A 26,081-nucleotide genomic window follows, 5' to 3' on the forward strand; every position below is an offset into this window, starting at 1 on the left:
AATTGGGACCTACTATGAAGTTGAACTGATAGCAAGTTCTGAACAACTGTCTGGGATATTTGTGTGGCAGTCATTAGATTGTAGTGACAAATATAGTCATATAGTGATAATTTAAAAGATGCATAAGTACATTATTATTTAATAAACTGCTTATTAGTACTTGCTTACTTTCATTTGTAAAAATATACCTGAAGGTCCTAAACCTATACTTGAGGGCAATTTGTGTTGTAGAATTGTAGATTCTGCTTTTGTGTATTCAGAGTTTACACAGCCTTACGTGTGGTTTAGAGTTAAGTAGAACCAGCAAATAAAAATGAAAGTCTTGAATTCAAAGATCAAGTGCTAGGAGCAGAACTATGACATAATCCTATCTTATGCTTTAGATATAGTCCCAAAAATAAAAGCAATGTCTGAAGAAAGATGGGATGTGCATACCAAAGTACTGCTTCCCATACAAAAACTGCAGGTTATACAACACAACTTGGGAAATTCAGAAAGGAAAGCGGGACCATGTAAAGCAGTATACAGTATGTGTTTATTTCAGGATATTTTTTTTGATGCAGCACCAAACATGTTCTTAATGACTGTATAATTTTTACACCACAGTTCATAAAAAGAAAAATTTGCATGAGTATTTTTTTCTTTTTTGACCAATCCTTTTAGCCTTTGTTAATGTTGGCTTTTAGTGAGGTAGGGAATTGAGGAAGACAACTAGGTAGGGCTTAGGTGGAATATGGATTAAAAAACTGCTGTGCCAACATCTTCCCACCTCACTTCAAACTATAGATTAAGATAAGATAGTTCTGAAAACTGGCAATTTACTACAACTTTTCATCAATGGTGTAGAGTCTTAGAAACACAAACCTCTATAGACGTTCTGAGAACACAGCCAGTACTTGTTTACATTTAGTTTTGTACGCTGAAAATCAATTCCATTTACTGGACTGCTGCCTCTCAGCATAGAGAACACTTGTGTCAATTATTCTGGTAGCTCGGTGATGCAGGAAAAATCCTGCTACAGCAGCTTTAGCATTTTGCATATCTGCTGTTGAAAGTCAAGCCAGTTGTATGTTTTCTCTAAGAAGCAAAAAAAGAAAGGCTTTTGTTTTTCAGCACATGATCCAAATTAGTGCTAGGGGTTTTAGGAGAGTGGCCTCATCAACTGGCTCAAAGTTTTGCAGAACAAACTAAAAAAAATCCAACCCCACCCCAAAACCACACCAAACTCCAGCAATAGTATGTAGTATAGCTCCACCCCACTCCAAAACAGGCAGGCTCCAAAGGACAGAGATATATCAAATCTTGTTTATTATCTTGCCAAATTATCCGTTGTCATAGACTTCGGTTAGGTTTCTGTTTTCTCTTGCACTGCTGTTATCTGTGTATGAAATAGAGCGTTTCAAGAGGGTCATACCCATGAACTATCTTAATATTAAGGGAAAAAAATGGTTTTTTGCATTAAACCTCTGAACTTTGGGGTTGAAAAGATGTAAATGTTTATTGTTACGATCATACCAAAATCTCTCTTGTCATTGAATGCAATGAGAAAACATTTGCATGTGAAATGTTTCTGGTAAGGCTTGCTTTTATAACTGTGATTATACTGAAATCATGAACAAACTCTTCCCTGTACTCTCATTCTCACCATAAACATGTGTTGGCTGGTTGGGTGATAACAAATCCTTACTGGTTTTATACTGACCTTTCTATCAGTGTCAATAATTACTTCTATCTCAATGTTTGGTTTTATTGAGAGGTTTATAACATAACGTTTCTGGTATGGTGCCAGTCAGATCCTTTCTCCTCAGCAGTGTGTTACAGATGCATTCTGCTCTCCAGAGACTTCTGTGCTCAAAGTGTCTCTCAGGCTCCTAAGCCCAGGGTTTGATAGTGTGCCAGTGAGTGTTAATTCAGCACCTTGCTACATCAGTTTTGCCTGTTGAGTTTAGGAAAAGTTATTAGACAATACTGATGAGCAGACTAGTCTCATTTTTAACCTCAGATAGGGAAATTATGTTAGAGATGTATTGAAGGCTGTATCCTTTCTACTTTTGTCTGCCCATGCCTTACTGCCTGCATGTGATCAAGTAGGCTATACACTAGTATAGAACTAGAACAAAGTTTAATGTTACAGAAATTCATCCTATGAATTCCTTAGAAAATGCTTCTTTATCACCTGATTACTTGGAAAAATCTGACCTCAAAGATGCTGGTAAGTAGTAGCTCATAGCTAGAGGAGGGTGTTTCTTTGAAGTGTCTGCCCCATGTTGAAGGTGCTCCAAGATCTTGATTTCTGAAAGTAAATTCAAGTAAGTTTTGATGGTCTGTCTTCATTAGGTGGTGTAGCCCTAGGAAAGTAAGGCTCAGTATTGAGCTCCCTGTTCATGGTGACTGGAGTTATACTCAGTTTATTAAAGAACTTTACTGGTTAAAACAACTGTGGTCTGCTTATTAAGCTTAGGAGTCTCACTTCCTTGCTCAATTTCCATATGGGAAATACATGTAGGAAAGTACAGAGTCAGTCTATTCCCATAATCCTATTCCTGCTGTTTACCTGGAAATGTAGACCCACAGTACCTTTGATATGTGCTTTCTTTCAACAGCATTGTTAGCACGTCCATAGCTTGGCAGCTTCACTGAAGCTGGCTGCAGGCTTAGACCTTGTCATAGGTGATGTAAAGTGCATTAAAAATAATTACTTAGCTCTTGGTGCTGACTGGGAAATAAAAGTCTTCCTCTGCTTCTAGTCAGCGTGCAGATCACGGGTATGTTGCTAGATGCTGGCAGCTTGTCCTGACGTCAAGGGAGGTCCACTGCCAGCAGCTCATTACATACTCATTGCCTCGATAATGCACCTTCTGCCTGTCACTATAGCAACCCCCGGAAAATTACCTCAGCACCACTAAAATTCATGTTTATTAAAACTAATTACGGATATAATTAACTTTAGAAACTTGGTCTGTATCGTAAATTTACTCAGAACCATGTATTTTCTCATTTTATCTCCTTTCTATAATGCCTAGCTGAGTAGGTGCTGTTTGGGTGAGAGGCCATATAGCTACAGTGTGACTCATCAAAACAAGATTTCTCAGTAGATCATGAAAATGAACTCTGAGTACCATGTAGCTGAGACCTAAATGTCTTGCACAGTTGCTACTACCTGTACAACTGATTTTTCTGTGGTAATGCTGGTGGTTACTCAGTGTTGAACTAGACCTCAGGATGGCTTCCAGAGTGTTTCCAATAACCATATTGTTATTGTGACTTCAAAGTTTGAAGGCAATAAACTGAAAAAATACTTGCTCTGTGCAATTACTGGCTACTGTCCTTTTTTGTAAGATTGTATCTATGTCAAGTCTTGTGGTTTGTTTGCTAGAGTGCATGTAAAGTCAGTTGAAGTATACATTGGAGAGTTAAGTGCATTGGTAAGACTGATTTGCAGTATGTGTTATTCCATTTTGAATAGAGCATCTACCCTAAAACACACTGTGCATTTCTCTTATTTGTTTAAATTTCTTGTTTGTATGTAGGATTTGTTTCCTCAGGAGGGCAACATAATTGTCAGTACTTGAGGGCTGCATTAGATAAGTGCTTTAGAACCACAGTGAATCAGTTTATTAGTAAGCAGATACATACAAAAGCCCATCAAATTTTCATTTACTCCTCATCCATCTGCATTAAAAAACTCAACACAGTTCATATGGCTGTGGCTTCACAAGTTTTCTTCTGGTTTCAGATAAACCAGTGAAGAGAATAAATCCACCCTGCTTTCTTGCTGGAGTTTATGGACTTGCCACATCCTAGGACATATCCATCAAATAAACCATAATCAGAACAATTTCAGTAGTGTTTCTTCACTGTTCCAAATAATATTGACAGAGATGTGTTATCAAGCTGTTGCACAAGTTAAAGAACTGGCAGCTGGGGATGGGCAGAGGAGCAGCTAGGGTGGTCTGGAGCCAACAAAGTTGAAAGCAGAAGACAATTGGCATTAGCTAGCACTTTTGAAGTTTTAATTTAAAGTTGCTGCCTTATAAAGTAATTCAAAAACAAATAAATCATTAGTTTGATAAGCTGTAGAATGTTTAAAGCTTATGTGTGCAATGCTGCACTTCCCTGGTGATCAGGGAATTTCTTTAAGCCCCAGCTTTCATGAGGGTAAAAAACATGTCAAATATCCAATTCTTTTGGTACAAAGAAGATTTAAAACTAAAAGTCTTTATTGTGACAGTAAATAAACCATGATAAGCCAAATAATAAAATCTCAATGCTACAGGAACAGTTACAATAGTAGTAAGTGGAAAATGTGTGTGCTGCTGGTATGTCTTTAAATATTAATTGTATTCTAGTTGTCTTCTCTTTTTATGTAGTCAGCTGCATTCACTTACATATTTCCTCTCAGCATTTTGAAATAGTGACTCAGCTCAACAACCAGTTGTTCAGAATAATCAGACTGTCACCCCACCCCTTGTAATGAAATGCAAAAATCCATTTTTGTGCTTCATAAAGAGAAAGTGCTTTGGGTTTTCTCTGTGTAGTACTGTGGATGTAGAGATGTAGTGTTTTGCAATTAATGCACAAGTTATGATAATGTTTTGAGGTTATGAGTATTGATATGCTCTCGTTAGTATTGTAGGAAGATTGCACCTGACTGAAAAGAGACATTTTATTTCTGTCATATCAAAAGTCTTCAGACAATGTTATAAAACAGTGAAAAAAAGGGAACAGAAAGACCCTGATGTCAATCCCAATGATAGATGTTCTTGCTTAAAGAAAATAGGTGGTTTTTTAAAATTCCTTCTTTATTTTAGAGGTTATGTAAATTTTAAAAGAGACATGCCACATTTTTAGTGAATTTAGAAGATCTTGAAGACAACTTTGTGTTGCTGCTGCTGGCAGAACTTTCAGCTTGATTTTCAGATTTTAATGTTTAATCCCCCTGAAGCTGATAGCAGAACACCAAGTTACATATCTTCATGGGGTAACAGGAAGTGTAATTGTCTGCAGAACTATCAGTAGCAGAAAATACCGGTTCCTTTGTTTCAGAGCAACAGTGCAAAACTTAATTTAAATCTGAATTTCAGTACAAGTAATTTTTCAGCATAAGTTAAAAGAGTCTGTTAAAATAAAATGTAAAGAAACTCCAAAAAACCCAGAAAAAACTCAAACAAAACCAAAACCAGAACAAACAAACAACAACAACCACCAAAAAAACCAAACAGAAAAACCACAAATCAAAACTAAATCCATTTTTTTCTCTCTGGGAAGAATTTAATTGACAATTTGCAGTACGGTCACAGCATTAAAATAGCAATGATAAAAGACTTCAATTTGTAAAACTAAGACCTGTGATATTTTCATTTAAATAAATTGATACAATAATACATTAATTTATTAAGTTTTAAGTTCGAAGAAAAGGGGATAAGGGCTAAATATTACTGGAAAACAACAACAACAAAAAAAGTAGGGTGTTTTCTAAATGGCTTTTGTTAGCCTGTATATTCTATTTATGATTGTAAAAAAGATTTTCTTCTTTTAGAGTTTTGGTGCACCCTTCTGTTTTGATTTTTTTTTTCCTGTGAGATACTCCTACTGGTTTTGACACTAATTCCTTGATTCTGGGTTTGAATGTATAATTCAGGACAGTTCTTAGAGAGCCCAACACTCTATTCTGTCAAGTGAAGCAATCCAGGATATTAAGTAAGACTGTAGATATTAAGTAAGACTCTGTAAGTATGCATAAGGACTCTTCTGTGGACTGTGTAGACTCTGTAGGGGGCTACAGGTGAAAGAGGAAATGACCTGTTTTTGGTTACTGAGTGAGCAGAACTTGAGCATAAAGGATGAGGACAAGGTTTTTTAAGGATAAGTTAGTGTTTCTAAAACTTTGGACAAAAAATCCCCAAAAAACCTCATCTACTTGTTTATTGATTTCTAGAAACATGAATGAGATGTTACAATTTAATAGTATTTATCCCTTTGATTTATTACCTTTCTAAAATGAGCCAGATGTGCATTACCAGATAGTAACATGTCCACTGTGCAAAGATGCAGTAACCAGGCTCACCTTGGAGACTGCTTGCCAAAGGAAAGCAACAAGACAGTTGTGTAAATGGGCACAATGGGCCACCTGCCAATTTATTCAGTTAAAATTCTCTTGCTCTTATGAATACCACTGTAGCATGTAATGACTGGCAATGCTTCTTTATCTCCCTCCAAAATTTCATCACAAAATGAAACTAATTATTCTGTGGGTGGGAGGGAATAAGAATCTAATTGAGTCTGTCACTTTCTTATGGTAATAGTTATGGATTTCATTCACTTTTTTTTTCCTTTTCTGCCAACAAATTGGTGGTGACTTGTTCCTGCTGCTTTTTGTGTAAAAAAACCCTGATGGCAGATCCAGTGCTCAGACTCTCAAGCCCTTTTCTCACTGCCAGAAGCCAATTAGCATTCTCAGAAAATATTTTCAGACTAGTACCTTCTGGATTAACTGAGATAGTGTTCAATTAATCTTTCTCACATTGGTATTTACTATTGAATTGATACTCCATTAATAAAACATAGTGAAGGAAATTTGATAATTTTATAATTGAGCCAGTAATAATTTGGCTCTTCCCAAAGCTAACAAATTCTTCTGTATTTTTACTGTAAGGTAGAAATTAAACTTGTTTGTTTCTGTCATCATTCAGGATAACTTCTCACTATTTTATTAAAAAGTAATCCAGAACCTCTAGAAAAAGTCGGATTATTTCTTGTGTGGGTTTATTTAAAAAGAGTGTCTTCACTAGTTACTACAAGGAAAAGAACATGTTCAGAAGTTGGTGACACTTCATCATCATTTAATAAATTATAAAACCATTGCTCTCATCCCCTAGAATGAATGAGGGGATCCCTACATTAGTTTATCTTCTTAGTGACCAACTGTAGGGTTACTGTTCTGCTGTGAACTAGCCAAATGTCAAAGAGCTTGGTTTCCTGCAGCAGTCCTTCTGCCACATGTCCACCATGGGGAGGGCATAAGCTTCGTGGTGCACTGACTTCATTAGATGTCTAGCTCCTGGACACACACATGGGTACCTTCCTTTTTTGGAGGATGTTTTTCATGACAGCTAATTAAAACCTTCAGTAAACTAGTGCTTTATGGTTGAAACTCATCATTAACCAATAAGCAGAATAGGTCTATGTTATAGTTACTGAACATTTACAAGCAATTTTATACAATTTTGGGTTATTTGTTAGCCAGCTGGAGTGTGTTTCAAGTACTGCAGACTTATCAACCTAATCAGAAGTTTCAGTGTGTATGCAGGAGTACAGGTGCCAAAGATCCCACTAATTAGTTTGTGCTGCCTTCTGGTAACAAGATCTGGAGAGTGTTTTAATTGTCAGTGGTTGGTCTTTTCAATTTTTAATTTAGTCTCAAAACAGTGCTCTTTATCTTCCTGTCATTTTATAACTGGTAATGATCTATTACCAGTCAGTCACACCAGACTCCTGTAGACCACTATCTATTCTATAGCAGTCCATTGTTTTTTGGAAGGTTCATTCAGTCTTATGGAGTTGATATTCATACAGACTGAATATCAAGAAATATGTTACAGATTCAAAGCAATTTTATGTTTTTCACACTTTGTACAATACTATGCCTCTGAATTTCCTAGAATGATGTAATTGACAACTTTGGTGAATTTACATGTGAAAGCCAAGCAAAGTTATATGAGATTAAGAAAAAAATATAATAATTTTGCTAACTTTCTTGTAGAATTAGCTTGCAGGTGGTGATGGAGTACCTTTTTATATTTTATCCCCTCTTTTCTGCCGATAATGCTTTTTTTTTTTTTCCTGTTGTACTTCTCCCTACCCCACACCCCACTTCCTTCCCAAGCTTTCCTTCTCTTTTCCTCATGGGATGATGGTGTCACTGTCTAGCATTCCTGTTGTTTCTCCCTGTTTATAGCTATCTTAATGACTTGGACCGCATAGCAGATTCCACCTATCTGCCAACCCAGCAGGATGTGCTCAGAGTTCGAGTCCCAACAACAGGGATCATTGAATATCCATTCGACTTACAAAGCGTCATTTTCAGGTAGGAAAAACGTTTTGGCACCCACTTGCTTTGCTTCTTTTGTTTCCTTTTACATTAGCAGTGTCAAGTAAGGATATTCATTTAAACTACATAGAAAGCAATTATTCTGGTATTGAAATTTGAACTTGGTGAGTTTATTTTTATATAATTGTCCACATGTATTCAGTAGCTCATGTTAAAAATGTCAGAGGGATCAAAGCCAATTAGATTAATTTTTGAGAGTAGTTTTTACTGATAAAAAATCTGTAATTAATCTTTTCAGTAATATATATTGAAGTTTCACTATGCATAATAATCTGAAAGTCCAACCATGTGCCCTTGTCAGTCATGTAAATCATGGAATAAAAGGTCACCATTTGTTAGTTGATTTTTAGAGAGATACCACCCTAATTTAGTGCAAGTACAATTGTTTAAAAACACCAAGGAATTGTAATAATGAGTTAGACACCTGTGTTTACACTGAGACATGGGATGAAATGGAAATACACTGCAAGCAAACATGAGTTTTCATTTTGGCTGTCAAAGCCTTTATTAGATAAGTATTGTTTTCTATTTGTCTGCTTAAAATGGGGTAGCTTTGACAAGTTGTGGATTTTGACTCTGTTATGGGGAGGAGAAAATGGTGGTCCACCATCTGTTTTGTGTTTGTTGCTGAATACATGGGGCATGCATTGCCAAATCTTTGCTCATGAGACCTTTATATCTCATAATTCTGAGGGGTTTGAGGTTCACAGTAGTTCAAATACAGAAAACCCATCAGCAAGTATGATTAACATGCTTATAACAGATTCTATTAAATATCAGTGGCAAAAAAGCAATTAAGAAAACCTAGCCAAACTGTGTTTTAAACTAAATTCTTGTATTTTGCTGTGTTTGTATTTGGGTGTTTGTCTGTTAGGGTGTTCATGGATTTGATGTGGTTGTTAATTTTGCAGAATGGTGGATGTAGGAGGCCAACGATCAGAAAGAAGAAAATGGATACATTGCTTTGAAAATGTCACATCTATCATGTTCCTAGTAGCTCTTAGTGAATATGATCAAGTGCTTGTCGAGTCAGATAATGAGGTAAGCAACCGTCAGCAAAACCCATGAGTTCAAAAAAAAAATAGTTTTACTAGTCCAGTCCCAGGTGTTTTCTAAATGCATCTACAAGCAATCATACACAAAAGGCACACAGAGGAGAAGCACTTCAGGGATCAAAGGGGAGGAAGGGTTCAATCTTCAAGTATGGGTAAGTGGATCTGCTCCATGAAGGATTCAAAGAAGTCTCTATTTTGTGTTGAAGAGGAATACAGTTGAAATGTATGTTCAGTTACTGTTATGAGCAGAGGGACAATAATAGGTGGTGTAAATGAAGACAAAATTTATCAATTCCTAAGGAACAGCCCCAGGGTAGCAAACTCCATTCCTTTGACTTAAAACCCAAGGTGTATATTGTATTTTTGTTTCAAAAAACCAAGAGAAGTAAGCAAATGGGTGTGCTGACGGTTCAAAGCACACTATCCATTATTCTGAATACAATTTTGAATGAAGACTAAGGATGATTTTTTATGTTGAAGGTATTTTTCTATCCTGAGGGCTTTTTAAAGTTACTCAATGAACTTTTACAAATTTTAGTAATTAGCACTGTTCTGTGAAAATCTTTCAGCACATACTTCAAAAAGTTAGATGAAAAAAGGAGAACATCAGACAATATCTTCTTCATGGCTGGATACACGTTTCACTGTTTAAAACAGTTGTTGACATAAAGTAAAACAGGCGTCCCTGGACAATCACATTTTGTATATTGAGCTTTCTTTAGAATTTTTTTTAAAGCCTTGGAGCTCTGGAAATTTTTACATTTGCAGTGTTTTCATTAAAAAAAAACCTGTTTTACATTAAGTGTATAATTACCTGTGTCATTCAAGGCTGAATTTCCAGAAATTATGATGTAGTCTGCACCAGCTTCATCTCCTATAATTTATAGGAAATACAAGCTAGACACATGTAGTTAAAAAAGAGAAAACTATCAGACTTGGTATGTTTCAAGTCAAACTGGAAGTTTCTGGTTCTGTCTTCTTCTGCTTGCATTATTCTTTTGTAGCCACAAAGTCAACGCACCAATACTAAGCATTTTAATTATACAAAGCAAAGCAGAATTTATTGGAAATTGCATAATGTAAAATTAGTTATGATACTTTCAAACACTATTCTAACTATCCAAAATAAGCTTCATGGAAATCAAAAATTTCTTGCAGATGGTTTTTACACCTCACTACTGAACTATTTATGTTTTTAACAACAGAGGAAAACTTCTGCGCCTTTTTGAATTGTAGTTTAAAATATATTCATGTCTTTAATTCAAATCAGTTTTTGTTTTCAAGTTACACATACCTAGTGTAGTAGGCTTTCCAGCACACTTGGGCCTGTGTTACTCTAACTCTGGAAAGGATCTAGACAGTCTTAGAGCTGAGCACCAATCTGGGCAGCTCAAGTTGTGGCTTTCAGCAAACTTGCCACCTGTCTGTCTAGATTTTCTTGGTATGCTAGGACACTGCCTTCTTCCCTTCTTTTTCTCTCCTCTGTATCTCTAAACATTGCAGTCCCAGAATTAATGGAAGAATTAATTCTGCAAAGCATAGTTTATCTGAATGTGGGTGTGGCAGAAATATGGCTTTAAATGTTTGTTGACACCTTGAATTAGGAAATTCAACCCACAAAGCTATTTTTGTTCTTCACTGAGGTGTGACAACCTCAGTAGGGAAGATAGTGGTTTAACTTGAAGACTTTGGTAACCAGCCAAGAGATTTTTTCACGCTTAGCTTTAAATTGTGGAGCAGTACTGAAATTTTAGCCCCAAAGTGGAGGGAGTGTGTGTGAATGTTCTACTTTCTTAATATGTATGCCATCAATGTGATACTAGAATGGAATCTAATAATTCTTTGGTCTATGTGGCTCATATTGAAATTAAAATATCTGACTTGACAATTTACAGTGTTCTGCTATTTCCTTTTCATTGCTTTCATGGCCTGATTAAACTATGATTTTTGTATGGTGGCCTACTTTCTTTTTTCTAATTAGTCCATTGCATATTGCCTTAAGTCTCATTTCCTGTAGTACATTTTTACAGAGAAAAGTGTAGTGTTTAATCATTTATGTCATCCTTTTTAGTTAATACAGTTTTTCATTGATATAATTTTAATGAGTAAATAGAAATATTTAAAAAGGACTATTTTCTATTTGGGGGGGCGAAGGGGGTGTTGGTGGTTATATGAGCTTTCGCCTTAGGAAATAAAGAGTCCTGATTTTTATTTGAAAATGTAATGCCTGATGGATAGTCAGTTGTAAATCTGTTTGTTTCCTTGTTTATCTTATTCAAGAGAAATACATTTGGATTATAAATCAGATGAGATTACGCTTAGTTGGGAGTCTTTGTTAGTGTCTCTCACTGGATATATGTGAGGTAGTGCTGGAAAATGTTTCTATTTTCATGCCCTTGCTGGAATTTAGAATTAAAAGTTCTGAGGAATGTAACTCTTGTGTAAGTGGACATACACAGAAAATAAGACAAGAGTGCAGAGTGCCTGTTATCCAGAGAGGTGCAGGATGACTTCTAAATGACACACCTGTGAAATTGCACTCCCCTGACAAATACCTGAAGAGTTGTGAGCTTCAGTCCTGAAGACAAGCACACCTGGCTGCCCACCTGTATTTGTATGATGTCTCTAACAGGTGATACTCAGACCCAATGGCATCTCTTTTAAGTGTGTTTCTAGATAATTTGATTTTGGTATGAAATACAAAACAGGAAGAGTCAGTAAGGATGGTATATTTTAACACATCCTGCAAAAATTTCAGTTGATGTACAGTCATGAAATATTTCTAACAAACACAAAGGAGAGATAGCTAACTGTTCCAAAATCTGCCCTTAATAAAATAGTCTGTCTAGACTCATAGCTGAAAATTAAGAGAAAACTTGAACCAGAGGACATAATACACTAATTACATTAATAGTACTGTAAATTAAGTAAATATTTTATCAGTCTGATGTGATGTGACAAAGGACAGCATGTTATAAATCAGATTATTAGATGTTTGACCTTTTCAGTTTTTCAGAAAACTCCAAGGGGATTTATGGTGAGATAAAAAATTAAGGAATCATCTCTCCGTTAAATGGATTTATGATCTGTTATGTCTTGTGGGTCACATTGTAGCTCTGAATTATGCCAGCAAATTTGGTGAAATTGGCCATTTTATCAAATGGCACAGTTTAGAACTTTTTCTTATGTTTAAAATCAACTTACTTGTTTAAATAAAGTGGGGTTTTTTTTAGATTTCCAGGATATGATTGGTTTGAATATTTGTTGGAGATAGCTTCTTTCAACATGTCAAGTCTCAGTGTCTCAGTGCAATAATTAGAAAAATGAATTCCAGCTTCGTAAGACATCCATAACCACTTGCAGTTATGGAAGAACTAGAGAAATAACAGTATATCTGTCAAATGAAGTTCTATAAAAAAGTGAGTTCGTTATCTTTGCACATCTAATTAAGTACTTTAAAAGAGCAAAATAGAGAACAATGTTTATTGAAGCTTGTAGATATTTATTAGTGCACTAAAAGTCTTCAGGTATATAAGATTTCATATAGTTTGTATAGCTCTGTGGTAGTTATGTGTACATTTTTATAGGGTTCTCAGATCAAAACCAGAAAAGACAGAATATAATTTCCTCTGTTCAGATAAATTAATTAATTAATAGGCTAAGTGAAAATTGGAAATTTTCTAAACTATCAAAAAGTAAATGCTGTCTTTCCTGAGGTATTTTCAGAAGTTGCAAAGCAACAGAGGCATTGGACAGCATGAAGTATGCATTGATAAAAGATGATTTTTTAATGTAAGTCATTATGAGTATTCTGAACATTGCCCAAAATATATTCGGGGGAAATGCCCGTTTAGATTATTCTCATCAGAGATAATACATTTTGATTAAATTGAAAAATGTGAAATTCTTACAGGATTGGAGAGAAATTGTGAATCTCCATGCTAAGAGGAAATTGTTGTTAAGTAGAGTACTCTACCTTTTAAAAAATAGCTTTTGTTTTAAAGCCCTTTTTGAAGTTTATACTGCATCTTAAGAAATTACATTTGATTTAGCTAAAGACCAAATTGGTAATTTTAATATCATAATGCCATGGAATTTATCTTAAAATAGTAGCACCTTCCCTTCCCTTTTATCATCAAACTGTCACTCAATTTTCTTTGAGGTTTTATTAAAAATATCATCTGATTATAATCCATGTATTTACAGATTTTGTCTCAGATTACAGTTCTTGTGGAAAAGAATTGTAATGTATGTAGCAGGCAGGAATGGCTTAAGAATTCTGAGATTTTAAAATTATAGGAAAATTGATTTTTTAGCTTAAGAAATCCTGGACACATTATCCTAGAGATCTTTTCCAACCAAAACCATTCTATGACTCTGTGCCTTCAAGCTGTGTCTAATATTGCCATTACTTGCTGCCTGTTCTCCTTTCACGCATCTTAAGGTGTTTTCTAGGATATGTCTCTTCTGAGAGCTTGGCAAATCCTGTATTGTTCAATGGACATTAAAAAAAATGATGCCATAATGATAATTTCTCCATCTTTTGTCCACAGGCTTTCACTTTCTTACAATGTGGTTTGTCTACTTTAAGGACCTGCATTGTTTAACCTGGTATCATAACCAGATTGAATCTTTTTTGTTCCAGTCTTGATCAGTCCCTTTTGAAATATTCTAACAGATTTTTGCATGAGGTACAGTTATCTTCATTCAGAACTGAAGGAGTTCCTCAGAAACTTGTCTAAACCTTCTCTGTTGTGCTGCAGTGTGACATACAGTGGTGTAGCAGCCAGGTGTGTGAAGACTACTGTTTGCACTGGTTGAGAGTTCTGCTGCTGTAACTTTATGCTCTCTCATTCTGTCTTCAGCATGCCTTTGTTTTACAGCTTTTTATCCTGAGCTTACAGACTTCCAAAGCAGTGGCTGTTACTTAAAAAGTGCAGCTGTGATCCTCTGTCAAGTCTTCCAGGTTTCTGAAAGGTAGAATAGCAGGTTCATTTATCAATACCAGATGTTTACGTGGCATTAGCAGTAAGAAGGCATAATTTTGTAATTTGAGATGTGAACAGAACCAGTAGGTCTGGAGGCGGCTTGAGCAACATTTCCAATAGCCATTGCAGGTGTCTTTCAGGAGTTCAGGGGGGTCTCAGACATATTAGAACATCTATTTCTCTGGAATATGGAGGAACCATCTGACTGAGTCTTTCGTGGAAGCAGCATGGAGCTAAATACTCCAGGGAGAAGGTTTCTCTTAAAAATGTTTTGTCCAAAACGTTACCAACAGGGGATTATTGAAGTGACTTAATAGTCTGTAAATACAGTGACCGTCAGTAAAACTGTTTCTGATTTGATGTTCCTATATCATGAAGGCTGAAAGCAGAATTGTATGTTTAGAGAGGTAGGATCTCCATCCTAAAGAGAGATGTTCAAAGCTTATCTGAACACAGCCATGAGTAAAATTATACGATGACAAATTTTTTCCTGGCAGAAGCAAGGAGTTGTACCTGATGACTTCCATGTACAGATCCACTCCAATGTAATTTCTTCTTTGATTTTAGAAAAAAAAAATTGTATGACATGTGAAAGGAGCAGTTTTTTCTTTGTTTCCTTGGTGAGCATCTTTGTAGTCATATCATAAGTTTTGCTTTAATACCCCTGAAGAACCCTACTTTGACAGAGGATATCTGCATTAATGCAGTTACCTTCACAATACTTAATTTACACTGAAGAACTGTCTTGCAATTTTATCAGATGAAGGCAGAACAGGATATTATGAAAATTAGGGCTTCAGTATCTCAACCACAACTACAAATTGAAATGGAACGAACTTTGTAGAGGGGTTTTCTGCAATGTTTTTGTGCTCCAAGTAACTAAATAAAGGCTCTGTTCTTTTGATTGATGGAAAAATTTGTTGTTTGTAAATTGCCCCACAGAGAAAGGATCAATATTGCTTGGTTTGTTAAAAAATATTGCAGTCAAAATCTAATTTATTAAAATTTATTAAATTTTTATTAAAATATTGACATGAAACATAGGGCTTACAGCTTAACTTTTAAATCCGAACAAAAGTACATCTGCAAAACAGATGAGCCTAGATGGAACTTGTGTAGTGTTAATTTGTGTAATGCATTAACAGGTGACAAATTGCTACCATGTTCCAGTCACACTTTGTTCTGAGGTGTGCAAAAATAAGAAATAGCATGAGACTGCACAGTTCAGAGTATGTTTACTCTTCAAAGAGGCAATTGTCTGAACAACGTATTTCATTTTTTCATCAGAGCTCTCATGCTGTTCACATCTGAGCATGCTTCCACTTCTCTTCCAGCACTGTGTTACTTATTCTCAGTCAGTCATACATGGCTTAGCGTGAAGGCTGAAAGAAAACAATACTGAGATCAGAGGACTTCAGTCTTTCTACATCATAAATAAATGTAATGCTTCATTTGCCTGGTTTTTTCATCAACAGCCAACAATCCAGAACAATTGAAAATGTGGCAGTGGGATAATACAAACTCCTTTAGTTAGAACTAAAATCCTCAAAGAGTTTTCATACTACCTTATTTATTTTTTTCCCACGGGAAATAAAATCTCCAGAATTGATTGGTTATTTGGAAACTTGAGAAAATAGCCCATTAACTACCTGTGTCAAACCCCATTGCTCCATGTATTGTAATATCTCTTAATACCTGTCCACACAAATGCATATTTATTTTTGGCTTGTGGATAAAGAACCTTTTGAGTGTAAACTATCAATGCCGGGAAAGATTTTCATTAGGAAGAGTCAGAGCCTCTCTCTTGTTGAAGTGGATGGTTCATATTGGAAGTTGGGAGCTTGGATGATCATGAACCGCCATACAGAGGCTGCCAAAAATATTGCTTGTAAATGGTGCTACTGGCAAAGATGTGACTGTTTGGGGGTTTTTTTCAGGGACAATTTGATTTTAAAATTTTTTTACTTATTTTTCTCAAATATATGTAGGTATTATGAAAATAGCCAATTTAGGCATTAGTGTTATGTGATGAAAAATAATTTAGGAGCCATTTTTGCATTTAAAAAATACTTGACAGCAATACTTGAAGCATGTTTTATGAGTACTTTATAGACCGTTTTTGCTTTGGACAGTATGTTTGGTTTTTGATGGTTGTTGAACATGTTGATTTAATGGATTTCAACTGTCACTTGCTTCATCTGTGTCTCTGCTGGGTACATAAAATTGCCATGTACTTTCAAGTTCAGTGTTGCAAATTCAGTTCTTTGGAGAGTTGAGAGTTCCTCTTCCAGGTGATTTAATAATACAATTCTTATCTACAGAGACTTTTTTCCAGTCCTCTACCAGAAGCTGTTTTTTTCAGTCTAGTTTACAGAAATATTGAAGACAGTGAACAAAATAAAGGAATTATTCCTGAGCTCTGTTTGAAATAGCCTATTGACTGCATTTGTGTTACTCATCAAAATATTTGTGTTGCAGTTTTTACTAAGATGACTAGTTACAGCAGTAGAGCTATGAGATTATACTTCATACTGGTGGCAAAAATGCAAAGCACTTCCAATTTTGATACTGTATTTACTTTTTTGCACAGTGGAGGACTCTGCACTTACCTCCCACTTCCTCATTTCCACTACTATTTCCCAGGTTTTGCAAAGCAGCTTCATTAAATATTTAGCCAAGAAATAAGCTGTAGGTCTTTCTGTAGAACTTGACATTGCTTCTGTGAAAATAATTGCTAGGGATCTTAGTTGGATAATAGAGACATTCCAAGTTAATACAGAGTTGTACATAAAAACCATGCAAGTTTTTGTCAGCCAAAATAATAGAGTCCATGACAATGACAATAACCTTCAGAAATACTAACTTCTGCTTTTTCTGAAGCTCTCATGTGTCAGTATCTCGTTTTCTACCTTTATCATCTCTGAATGCCCTCTGATTCATATAAGCATTTTTGCCAGCATACAGAAGTTGCATACACAGAACAAGTAGTTTACTGAAAAGAGCTTGTTCGTTTACCTCCTTGCCACCTTGTCTCTCACTGCATTCCAAGAAAATGTAGTTCCTCAGAATATGTGAAATCCTAATTTTTCTAATAGACACTGTTTGAATTGCTAACATTTTTTAAAGAGAAAAGTAATTACTACGTTTTTTGTTCAGTGTGTGAATTACAGTACGCCCACTAGATGCCACTCTGGATAGTCATAAAGACAATAATGGGTGAAACTCCACTAGTGCTTCTCTGTTGTTTCAGATTAATATTTTACTAAGTGTTTTCTGTCAAAGCACTGCTTGTTAGCTGGAAAATGCTGCTTTCCCTTCACTGAGTACTAGCTGATACAGCTTTTAAATGCTGTTTTAGCACTCTTGCAGGTATTCTTCAGGATCTGACAGTTGAGTGCTTATAAATTACTTCCATTTTGTTATTTCTCTAATTGTAGGAGTAATTGCATTTTTCCAGAGCAACAGATAGCAAAGAGACATCCAAACAAGAAATCCATCATTTTAATAGGAAAATTGAAAGTGTACATATAAAAATAAAATTTGAATTAAGTATACTCCTTTTTAATCCATTAAAATTTAAGGAAGAGTAGGTTTGCATTTGGATAAAAATGTGGGGAAACATGGTTTATACTTCTGCTTGTATTTGTATTAATGTTTAATTGTTGTACAAAAACTTTCCAGCGTAAAATATTTTATATAAGAAGTACATGACAGAAAGAAATTCCATTTTATTTTTCTTTCATAGAAACATATTTCTAGTCATAAAATTGGACAGTCATGTAGCTCATTAGTAAGTACAGTGTTTTTTCTTGATATTCATTTAAATATTAGGATAACTTTGTCCAAGATTATGTAACCTGTTTATAGTTAACAAATTCACTATTGGAGTATGTCTACTGTATTTCTTACTCAGTTTCATAATGATATTTTTACCTTGGACTGACAACTTCATCAGGTTGTATGGAAGATGGAGAATTTTACACTGGCATCTGTATATCCTTACAAGAAAAATAGAGGAACAGCTGGTGATATCAATATGTTTTTATGTAATTTGGGATTGACAGCAGACAAAAGCTGATCAGGGAAGTTGCCCAGCCCAGCAGATCTTTAGGGATGGTGAAAACAGGAATCCTGCTGCTAATTTTCCATGTGCCAAGCCAGAGAGGCCATGATGAGCTGTTGCTGCTGTTGGACAGAGGTTGCTGTTGAAGGTTGGCTTCATTGCAGACATTGGCTGTCAGCTACTGAAAAAGCCTTGAGCCACATCCAGCTGCACATTTCTGTACATTACTTATTCTAGTTTCTATCTGCAGCATTTTTTGTTGAAGCTGAAATAAGATTTTTCTGGAAACAATTTGGTGAGATAGAGCTGCTCATAAAAGGAGATTAAGTACTTGGACAACCTAGTAAATATTGCCTGCCCCACATTGTTGCTGGATTTTGGTTTTTGTTTGTTGTGGTTTTGGGTTTTTTAGGAGTTTTGTTTGTTTGTTTGTTTGTGTGGTTTGGTTTTGAAGAGCCATACTGTAATGCTTGGTTTGGCAAAACTTCCTTCATGTTGCATCTGACAGAAGGTCACATCTCCAGTGCTAGTCTCTTTCCATACTCCTTGTAATCGTATCCCTACTATCAGGGAAAATACTGTAACATAAAACTATCTTTTACACAAGCAATAGTGCATCCTGTTAAAGAAAGGTTTTTTCAGAAACCAGTTCAACCATATGATCTTGTGATTAATTAAACTGCTAAAAAATATTATGGCACATATATTCAATAAAGGAAAAGAGTAAGCATTGAAAGGAGTGAGCTGTCATTAGAAACAGAAAACCAGTTTAAGACAAATTTTAGAGGATAATAAATTCCTCCAGTATTGGAGGAATTTACTCTGGCATAAAAATTGTTTTTATCTGCTGTGACAACCATAAAAGTTGAATTGCCCTTAGTAATTGGACAAACAGAGAGATGAAAGACAGCAGAATGTTAATCAGAGATTGAGAAGTCAAAAGTCAATCACTTCAAATTTTTTCTTAATCAGTCAATCACAGTAAATTAATGAAACCATTATTGCATTTTAATCTGTTATGGCAAACTGCATTTCTCTATATGGGCAGATAAAATTTACTTGAAAATCTCTAGGCCGTTTTTCAGTTCCTACAAAACATCTGCAGACTACGGATATAAATGACAACATATCAAAATGTCATTTTACTGTCTGTCCTTAACACAGTTTGCTTCTATTTCCCTTTGAAATAATTTGCATTCTATTCTATTCTATTCTGTTCTGTTCTGTTCTATTCTATTCTAAATTTCATGGTCACCTATTCTGCTGGGAAAAGCATGAAGAGCCCACAGCCAATGTCCTGTGAGGACCTGAGCTTGTTTAGTCTAGTGAAGAAGACACAAGTACTTGCCAACAAGTATTTCTGGAGTTACATGGAGCTAAACTTTTTGAGGTGGACTATATAACAGATATAACTATACTGGGTAGTTCCCATTGCCTTTTCTTAAGGTCTTGTTAAGAGAAGAATTCTGCATATAATGTTGAGAAGAAAATAGCATCTTATTAACAGTTTGTCTAAGGAGTTATGTTTTATGCTCAGCTGTGTTGACATTAGAGGTTCTTTCTTTTCAGAGTGAAATCCTGGCAGTGTTGAAATCAGTATGAGTCAGGAGATCTGACTACATGAAAGCAAATGTTTAATTAGTCTGCATTAGTTTCTCAATATATAAATTCAACTATTTATTTTCATGCACTACAGCAACATGCAATAAAGTTTAACAGACCAAATCATCAGCTTTTAGTACAACGTTGAATTAGCTTACTATTTGTTTTTTTGTTTTATGTTTGCTTTGGGTTTTTCATGTTCCCATTCTTGTTTATGTTGGCCTCTCTAAAATGCAAATACTATAGTGGAAGTAAATATACACTTACGGCAAAACTTTCTGAGTTATCTAACAGATTGTTGTATGGCTCAGTAACAGCAGAATCTGCAGGATTCATGTTCTTATCATCCTCTGGAGGCCCATTTGGTGGTGAAACAACCTTTTCAGGGAGCTGCAGCTTTAAATTATAATAATAGTAAAAGGAGTAAGTTAGTTCCTGTCTTACAAACCATATATTCTCTGGCTCTGTATTAACCACATCGAGTCAGCCTAACAGTTCAGAACTAATCGAATTGTAGCATTATTTTACAATGACAAAAGTTTTACAAATAGAAATAACTGTAGGCTTTTCTGGTATTTCAGTTATAATGCAAAGTGGTTTCAGGAGCAGCTAAAGAGTTAAAGGCTAATCCAATGGCATTGTTACCAAAAATCAGTAAAAATTAATGTAGCCCCAATGCAGCATTAAGAAGCAGAAATTCTTTATTTGGCCAGATGCACAAGGGGATAGCTCCTCTAAATACTGTGTGTGCTGAGTACAGAACATTTTCCCTTTATATACTGTATTTTGCATGCATACATATTAATTTTCCCAGAATAAACATACATACGATCATAATTTCCCCAAAATCCTTGACATGTGGTCCCTTCCCTCTGTACATGCATTCTTTTGTCCTGTGGTTCTCTTTGGTGATACCTGCTGGTCAGCAACCCCAAAGTCATACCTGACTGCCTGGTGAACTGGTAAAAGTTAACATAACTGGGCTGGCTGGTTGCTTTCTAATTTTTCTTCCTACAGAATAAGCATTGTGTTCTTCCATAGGCTAGTGGGTTCTGAACAATAAGCATTGTATTAAGTCCAGGTGCCAGTAATTCTTCATCTGGCAGCAATGCTAGAAACAAAGGTAATAATTTACAATTTTTTAAAATTCAATGTAAACCTTTGATGTTGACAAAATATATTGCCAGGTTTTAAATTTACTAGCAATTATTTTAACCTGATCTCTAAGAATTGCTGAACTCTGTATTCAAAATTTGGGAAAGGCAAGTAAAATAAATAATGTTCTTAAACTTTGAATTGGTTGTCTTGTGTTGTTATATATGTCTCTAGCATGAATGACTTGTATTTCAATAACCACCAGTGTGTTGGCTGATTGTAACTGTGCATATTCAGGTTTAGCAAATGTTCTTGTTACAACTTTCAAGTTCGTGACTAGTGTTTTAAAGAATACTTATGGCTTAACTAGCTGAATTTGCAAAAGGAAGATGCCTGAAGGTTTCATTTATTGTTTGCTCTTTACTTTTAATTTAATTAATTGGATCATAGGAAAGTGCAAAACAAGAAATGGATTCTTTTGCCAAATGGAGTGAAAATGCATGAATTTATTTTGAAAAAAAATAATCTCATGACCACCAAAATTCTGCTCTCTTTTTTATTCCAGAATCGAATGGAAGAAAGCAAAGCACTCTTTAGGACAATTATCACATATCCATGGTTCCAGAACTCTTCAGTTATTCTGTTCTTAAATAAAAAAGATCTACTAGAGGAGAAAATTATGTACTCCCATCTAGTTGATTATTTTCCAGAGTATGACGGTAAGTATAATGACATGCTGTGTTTACACTACAGTACTGGCAAATTGTGCTAGCTTGACCAAATACTAGACAGATAGATACTTTGGTATATTCCTTTAAAAATACTAAAAAATTGTAAAAAGTGATTGAAGTTTTTTGGAATTTTTAGGCTGCTAAGATTTTGATTTGTACTGTATTGACTTGTGGGTAGGATGGCAGAACCTCTATTGAGAAACTGTTGACTTTAGATGATATTGTCATATTAGTAGTAAACCACTTTTTGTCATTTTTCAAAAGTTAGGGTGAGAGTTTAAATTGAAACACAAGCGTTAAAAATAAATAGAAACATATTCCTTAATTATACATATAGTTTTTATATTTTTGGTGCTTTGAGGTTTGCTTTTATATAAGATTGAATACTGAAGGGGAAGTGTTGTGAGCTCTCTGTAACATTCAGAGAAACAAGCAACCTCCCCTTCCACCCTTTTATTGTACTTTTAAAAATTGTTCTTTAATTTTACATTGATTGTGTGGAGTTAATGTGTTTGTCCATAAAAAAAATTGTGGGCTGTATAAGTGTTTCTATTAAAGCTGTACTTTCAGGAAGTTCTTATGAGGGGAAAAGCTACGTATTTTGAGGTAACTGAGTGGAGGAGGCCTTGGTAACAGAGAAAAATCAAACTCATATAATAAGAGGTTTAAGGAACTAAATGTTCCTTTTTTTTTAAAGAAAGAATCGATTTTGTCCCACCAGGAAGGAATAGCTGATTGGGAAGCTGAGAAGATGATTAAAACTCCCATGTTCAAATATGGAAAGTACTAATGGGAAAAATGTACTTCTTGTTTTCTGTTAAAGAGGAAGAGAACAGAAAAAGCCTGCAGGATCAGATCATATTATTTATGAGTCAGTGTAAATTTAGTTTCATAGTAATGTAGAGAAGAGAACCGGCAGCTGAATAGAAATATGTTTGTTCTTTTGCATTTACTTTGTGTTACAGGTTCCCTAGACAATATCCCAAAGGTGAGTAGACCCTACAGTCTACTCTGTTACCTCCTCTCAAATGTTGACAAAGCCTTTGTAAAATGCTTTTCCAGGGAAAAAAAAAATTAATTCAAACAGTTTGTAAAAACTTTGTTTCTCTTCTCCTTTTTCATTGATGAGGGGAAAAAAACCTTTTTGGACTATCAAGGATGTGGGAGTGAAGACCTGCAAGTCTTTGAGAATCTTTTGTATCCTAATTCTGTAGGTCTTGCAGGACCTAACTCCAGAGACAATTTGATGTGATTACAATTTGATGTGTTTACTTCTTACGGGAGGGTGGAGTCTGTGACTGCAGAGGTGGTCCCCTCTTCTATCCCAGTGTATTGGGGATGTGGGAAGCGGGAGATCTGAGGAAGGTTTCAGAAATAGGTATTTTTAGCTGGATTGCTTCTCTCATCTTCAGAAGGGAGAAAGTAGCCTAGGGATGAGAACTACTGACCAGGGTGGCAAACTGGACAGATTAAATTAAGGAGTTCTGCTGCACAGTGCATTAGTAAGAGCTTTGAAAGGGAGGCCGAGCCATGCTGCTAGGTCGCTGTGTCATATGAAGACACACTTTGTATGCTAGTACTTGACAACTGACTCACAGGCTGGGAGAGGGAGTGAGGGCAAACACAAAAAGAGGCTGTAGTTGGTAGGAAAATAAGAGAAAAATACTGTTGTAGCACTTGTTACATAGATCTTCATGGTATCATATAGAGCCAGCCATTGAAAACTGCTGATTAGGGAGAGCAGTGAGCAAGAAAGCTACTAACTCATATGATAGTTCTTTTCTAGGTTTCTTAGACCAGAACCACTTTGCCATCTAAATTTGACATTAACTCATTCAGTTTTTTAAGTTCCTGAGGTCATACACATACTTCTCTATGCTTGAAGTCAGCTAAAAGTTTAAATAACGTAAGATTAGAGGTGTGCAGATTTGGGTATATCTCTGAATAGGCCAATAGGTTTTGAGAAAACAGTGTGTGTAGCTACTGTGAAACTGTTTAACAAAATTCTGTTAGAAACTGTCTAGAAAACTAAGTGATTTATTTTGATGAAATCATAGTCTTTGGAAGCCCAAGAATTTTCTTCATAAATACTCATATGTGCTATTGTGAGACTTAATGTTGCTGCTCTTTGTCTATGATAGAGTCTAATGTCCAAGCTAAAGGCTAGAGCCAGTTGTGTTTTAGAAGCTGTAGAGGTGTTGGACACTGTCCAACTGTCCAGTGTCCTCTGTCCTGCCTCAGAAAACTTACTATCTGTTTATATTCCTAAATCTCAGAAAATATGTCATCTATGTATGTATGTGCATATTTGTACATCTACTCACGTGCATACAGCCATTTACTGCCAAAGCCTACTCTTCCTCCACATAGATTTGGAGCACACCAGAAAGTATGCGCTTTCTCTTTTATACATCCCCGTCCTAAATTTTAGTTGCACAAATTGGAAGTGTTACAAATTTTAACAATGTTACAATTGTACAATTTTACAAATTTAAAGTGAAGTATTAAAATAAGGTCTGTTACCCAGCTGGTGAAATGTGTGGACATGTGTTGGGCACCAAACTATAGATTTTATGATTACTGAAGGACGGAACTTCAAATAACAGCTGGATGCTGGTATTTGTATTGCTGTGTAACAACAGAACTAATGAAGAGAATAGGATGAAACAGCACAGAAAATCTTTGTTCTGTAGAAGCCCACATTTCAGAAACACAAGAGCAAGGGAACAATGACTTGGTGGCAGTAGTAGAGTAATTGAACAGGATTCACCAGCTTGTGGCTTATGTTCTTGCTTCTGCACTGCTCTTTTGGCTGTGAACTTGAATGAATCCTCACTGTTGCAGGCTGGAAGTAATTACTTTACCTTCTGAGATCTTTTAAGCTGAAAATGTAGTTTGGTTAGATTGACTCTGTCCTTCTGAGAGTTACAACTTTAATTTAGATATGATAGGATCATTAGCATATATAATTTAGATACCAACTAAAATACTAGATACTTTAAATTGTTAGAACATGAGCCTTTTACAGACAACAGTTTCAGCTGGAGAGCAGCTGTGTATTTTATTATCACTTAAAGTAAATTAAGGTCTATTGATGACAATGTCAGATCCAGTTCAGGATATGATTTCTCTATGCTTCCTACTCAAATCCATAGAGAGCTAGTAAACTTGCAGTACTAAAATAACTGAAGTAAAATTTAAATATAGTAGGTTTAGACTGAACATTCACCATTTCTACTAACTTTTAAAAGATTTAATTATATATCTAATTTTTTAAAATTTTCATTCTATGCATTTATAAATCACCTGTTCTAAAACAGGTGATTTATCTTGGTAAAGAAAGAAGATAGTCAGCAGTGAAAGACCAGCTGTGACTTGGTGAACATCTAAAATTTCTTTTCATCTTTATTTTTAATAGTTCCGACCACAAGGAATGCGGCCAGTATATGAAAATACTGATTAGTAAAAGGTTCCCCATCTTCTTTTAGGTGGGGATCACAGACTGAGCCTTCCTTATTTTCTTTTAAAGAAGTGGAATACAAAGTTGACTGAAAACTGAACTTCTCTTACAGGACCACAGCGGGATGCACAGGCAGCACGAGAGTTCATCCTGAAGATGTTCGTAGACCTGAATCCAGACAGTGACAAAATTATCTACTCTCACTTCACATGTGCTACAGACACAGAGAACATCCGCTTCGTCTTTGCTGCTGTCAAGGACACAATCCTACAGTTAAACCTGAAGGAGTACAACCTGGTCTAACTGTACCTGGGGCATCCTCCAAAACCAACTTTCCGTGATTGAAGATATACAAGAGGGACTGTATTATAATCTGTGAAAACAATTTGCATAATACTAATTTATTGCCGGCCTGGACTCTGTGAATATCCACAGAGTTTGTAGTTAATATTATGATTTTATTTAAAGTATATGGAGGAAAAACAAAAGATGCTGAAGTACATTCACAGCACATTTCCTCATTTTTTAGGTAAAACCATGTGACTCAATGTGTTTCAAATTCTCAGTCGTACATTTACAAAGGATAGCAGTTTTTTGCTATTGAAGCAAAATCAAGCTGATTTCCTCTTTGCCTAACCCTTTCTCTTCCCCTTCTTTCCTACTCCACTTATCTTTTAAAAGGTACAATGGCCTTTTTTTTCCCCCCGTTGCATTCCTGGGGAAATGTTTTCTGTTGAATGATTCGGTCAGGAAAATACTATCATCACTGTTTAAGTCATCAGTATGACTTAAATTTTACAGTATGTACTTTGAAGGATCAAAAAGTATTGATACTGTGATTTTTAAATTCTTTACATGGGTGTCTTCATTCTGTCTTCACTTCTGAGACTAGAATATTTGGATTGCAAAACAGAATTACAGTTGTCTAAGGATAAAAAATGTAAACATAGTTTTACAGTTAAGAAAGGTGCACAGAA

General features: G+C 35.4%; 1 protein-coding gene across 1 annotated transcript in view; it reads left to right on the forward strand.

The window, feature by feature from the left end:
• LOC131095515 (guanine nucleotide-binding protein G(q) subunit alpha-like) overlaps positions 1-25,831 on the forward strand; it is a 109,060-nt gene extending 83,229 nt beyond the window's left edge. Inside the window, exons 4-7 of the mRNA XM_058043373.1 lie at positions 7,958-8,086; positions 9,022-9,151; positions 21,479-21,632; positions 25,217-25,831. Coding sequence (XP_057899356.1) covers positions 7,958-8,086; positions 9,022-9,151; positions 21,479-21,632; positions 25,217-25,407 — 604 coding nt within the window. The 3' untranslated portion in view covers positions 25,408-25,831. The remainder of the gene's footprint in view (positions 1-7,957; positions 8,087-9,021; positions 9,152-21,478; positions 21,633-25,216) is intronic.
• The last annotated feature ends 250 nt before the right edge of the window (positions 25,832-26,081 follow it).

Source organism: Melospiza georgiana, chromosome Z (genome assembly GCF_028018845.1).
Source record: "Melospiza georgiana isolate bMelGeo1 chromosome Z, bMelGeo1.pri, whole genome shotgun sequence".
In the NCBI taxonomy this organism is placed as follows: Eukaryota; Metazoa; Chordata; class Aves; order Passeriformes; family Passerellidae; genus Melospiza; species Melospiza georgiana.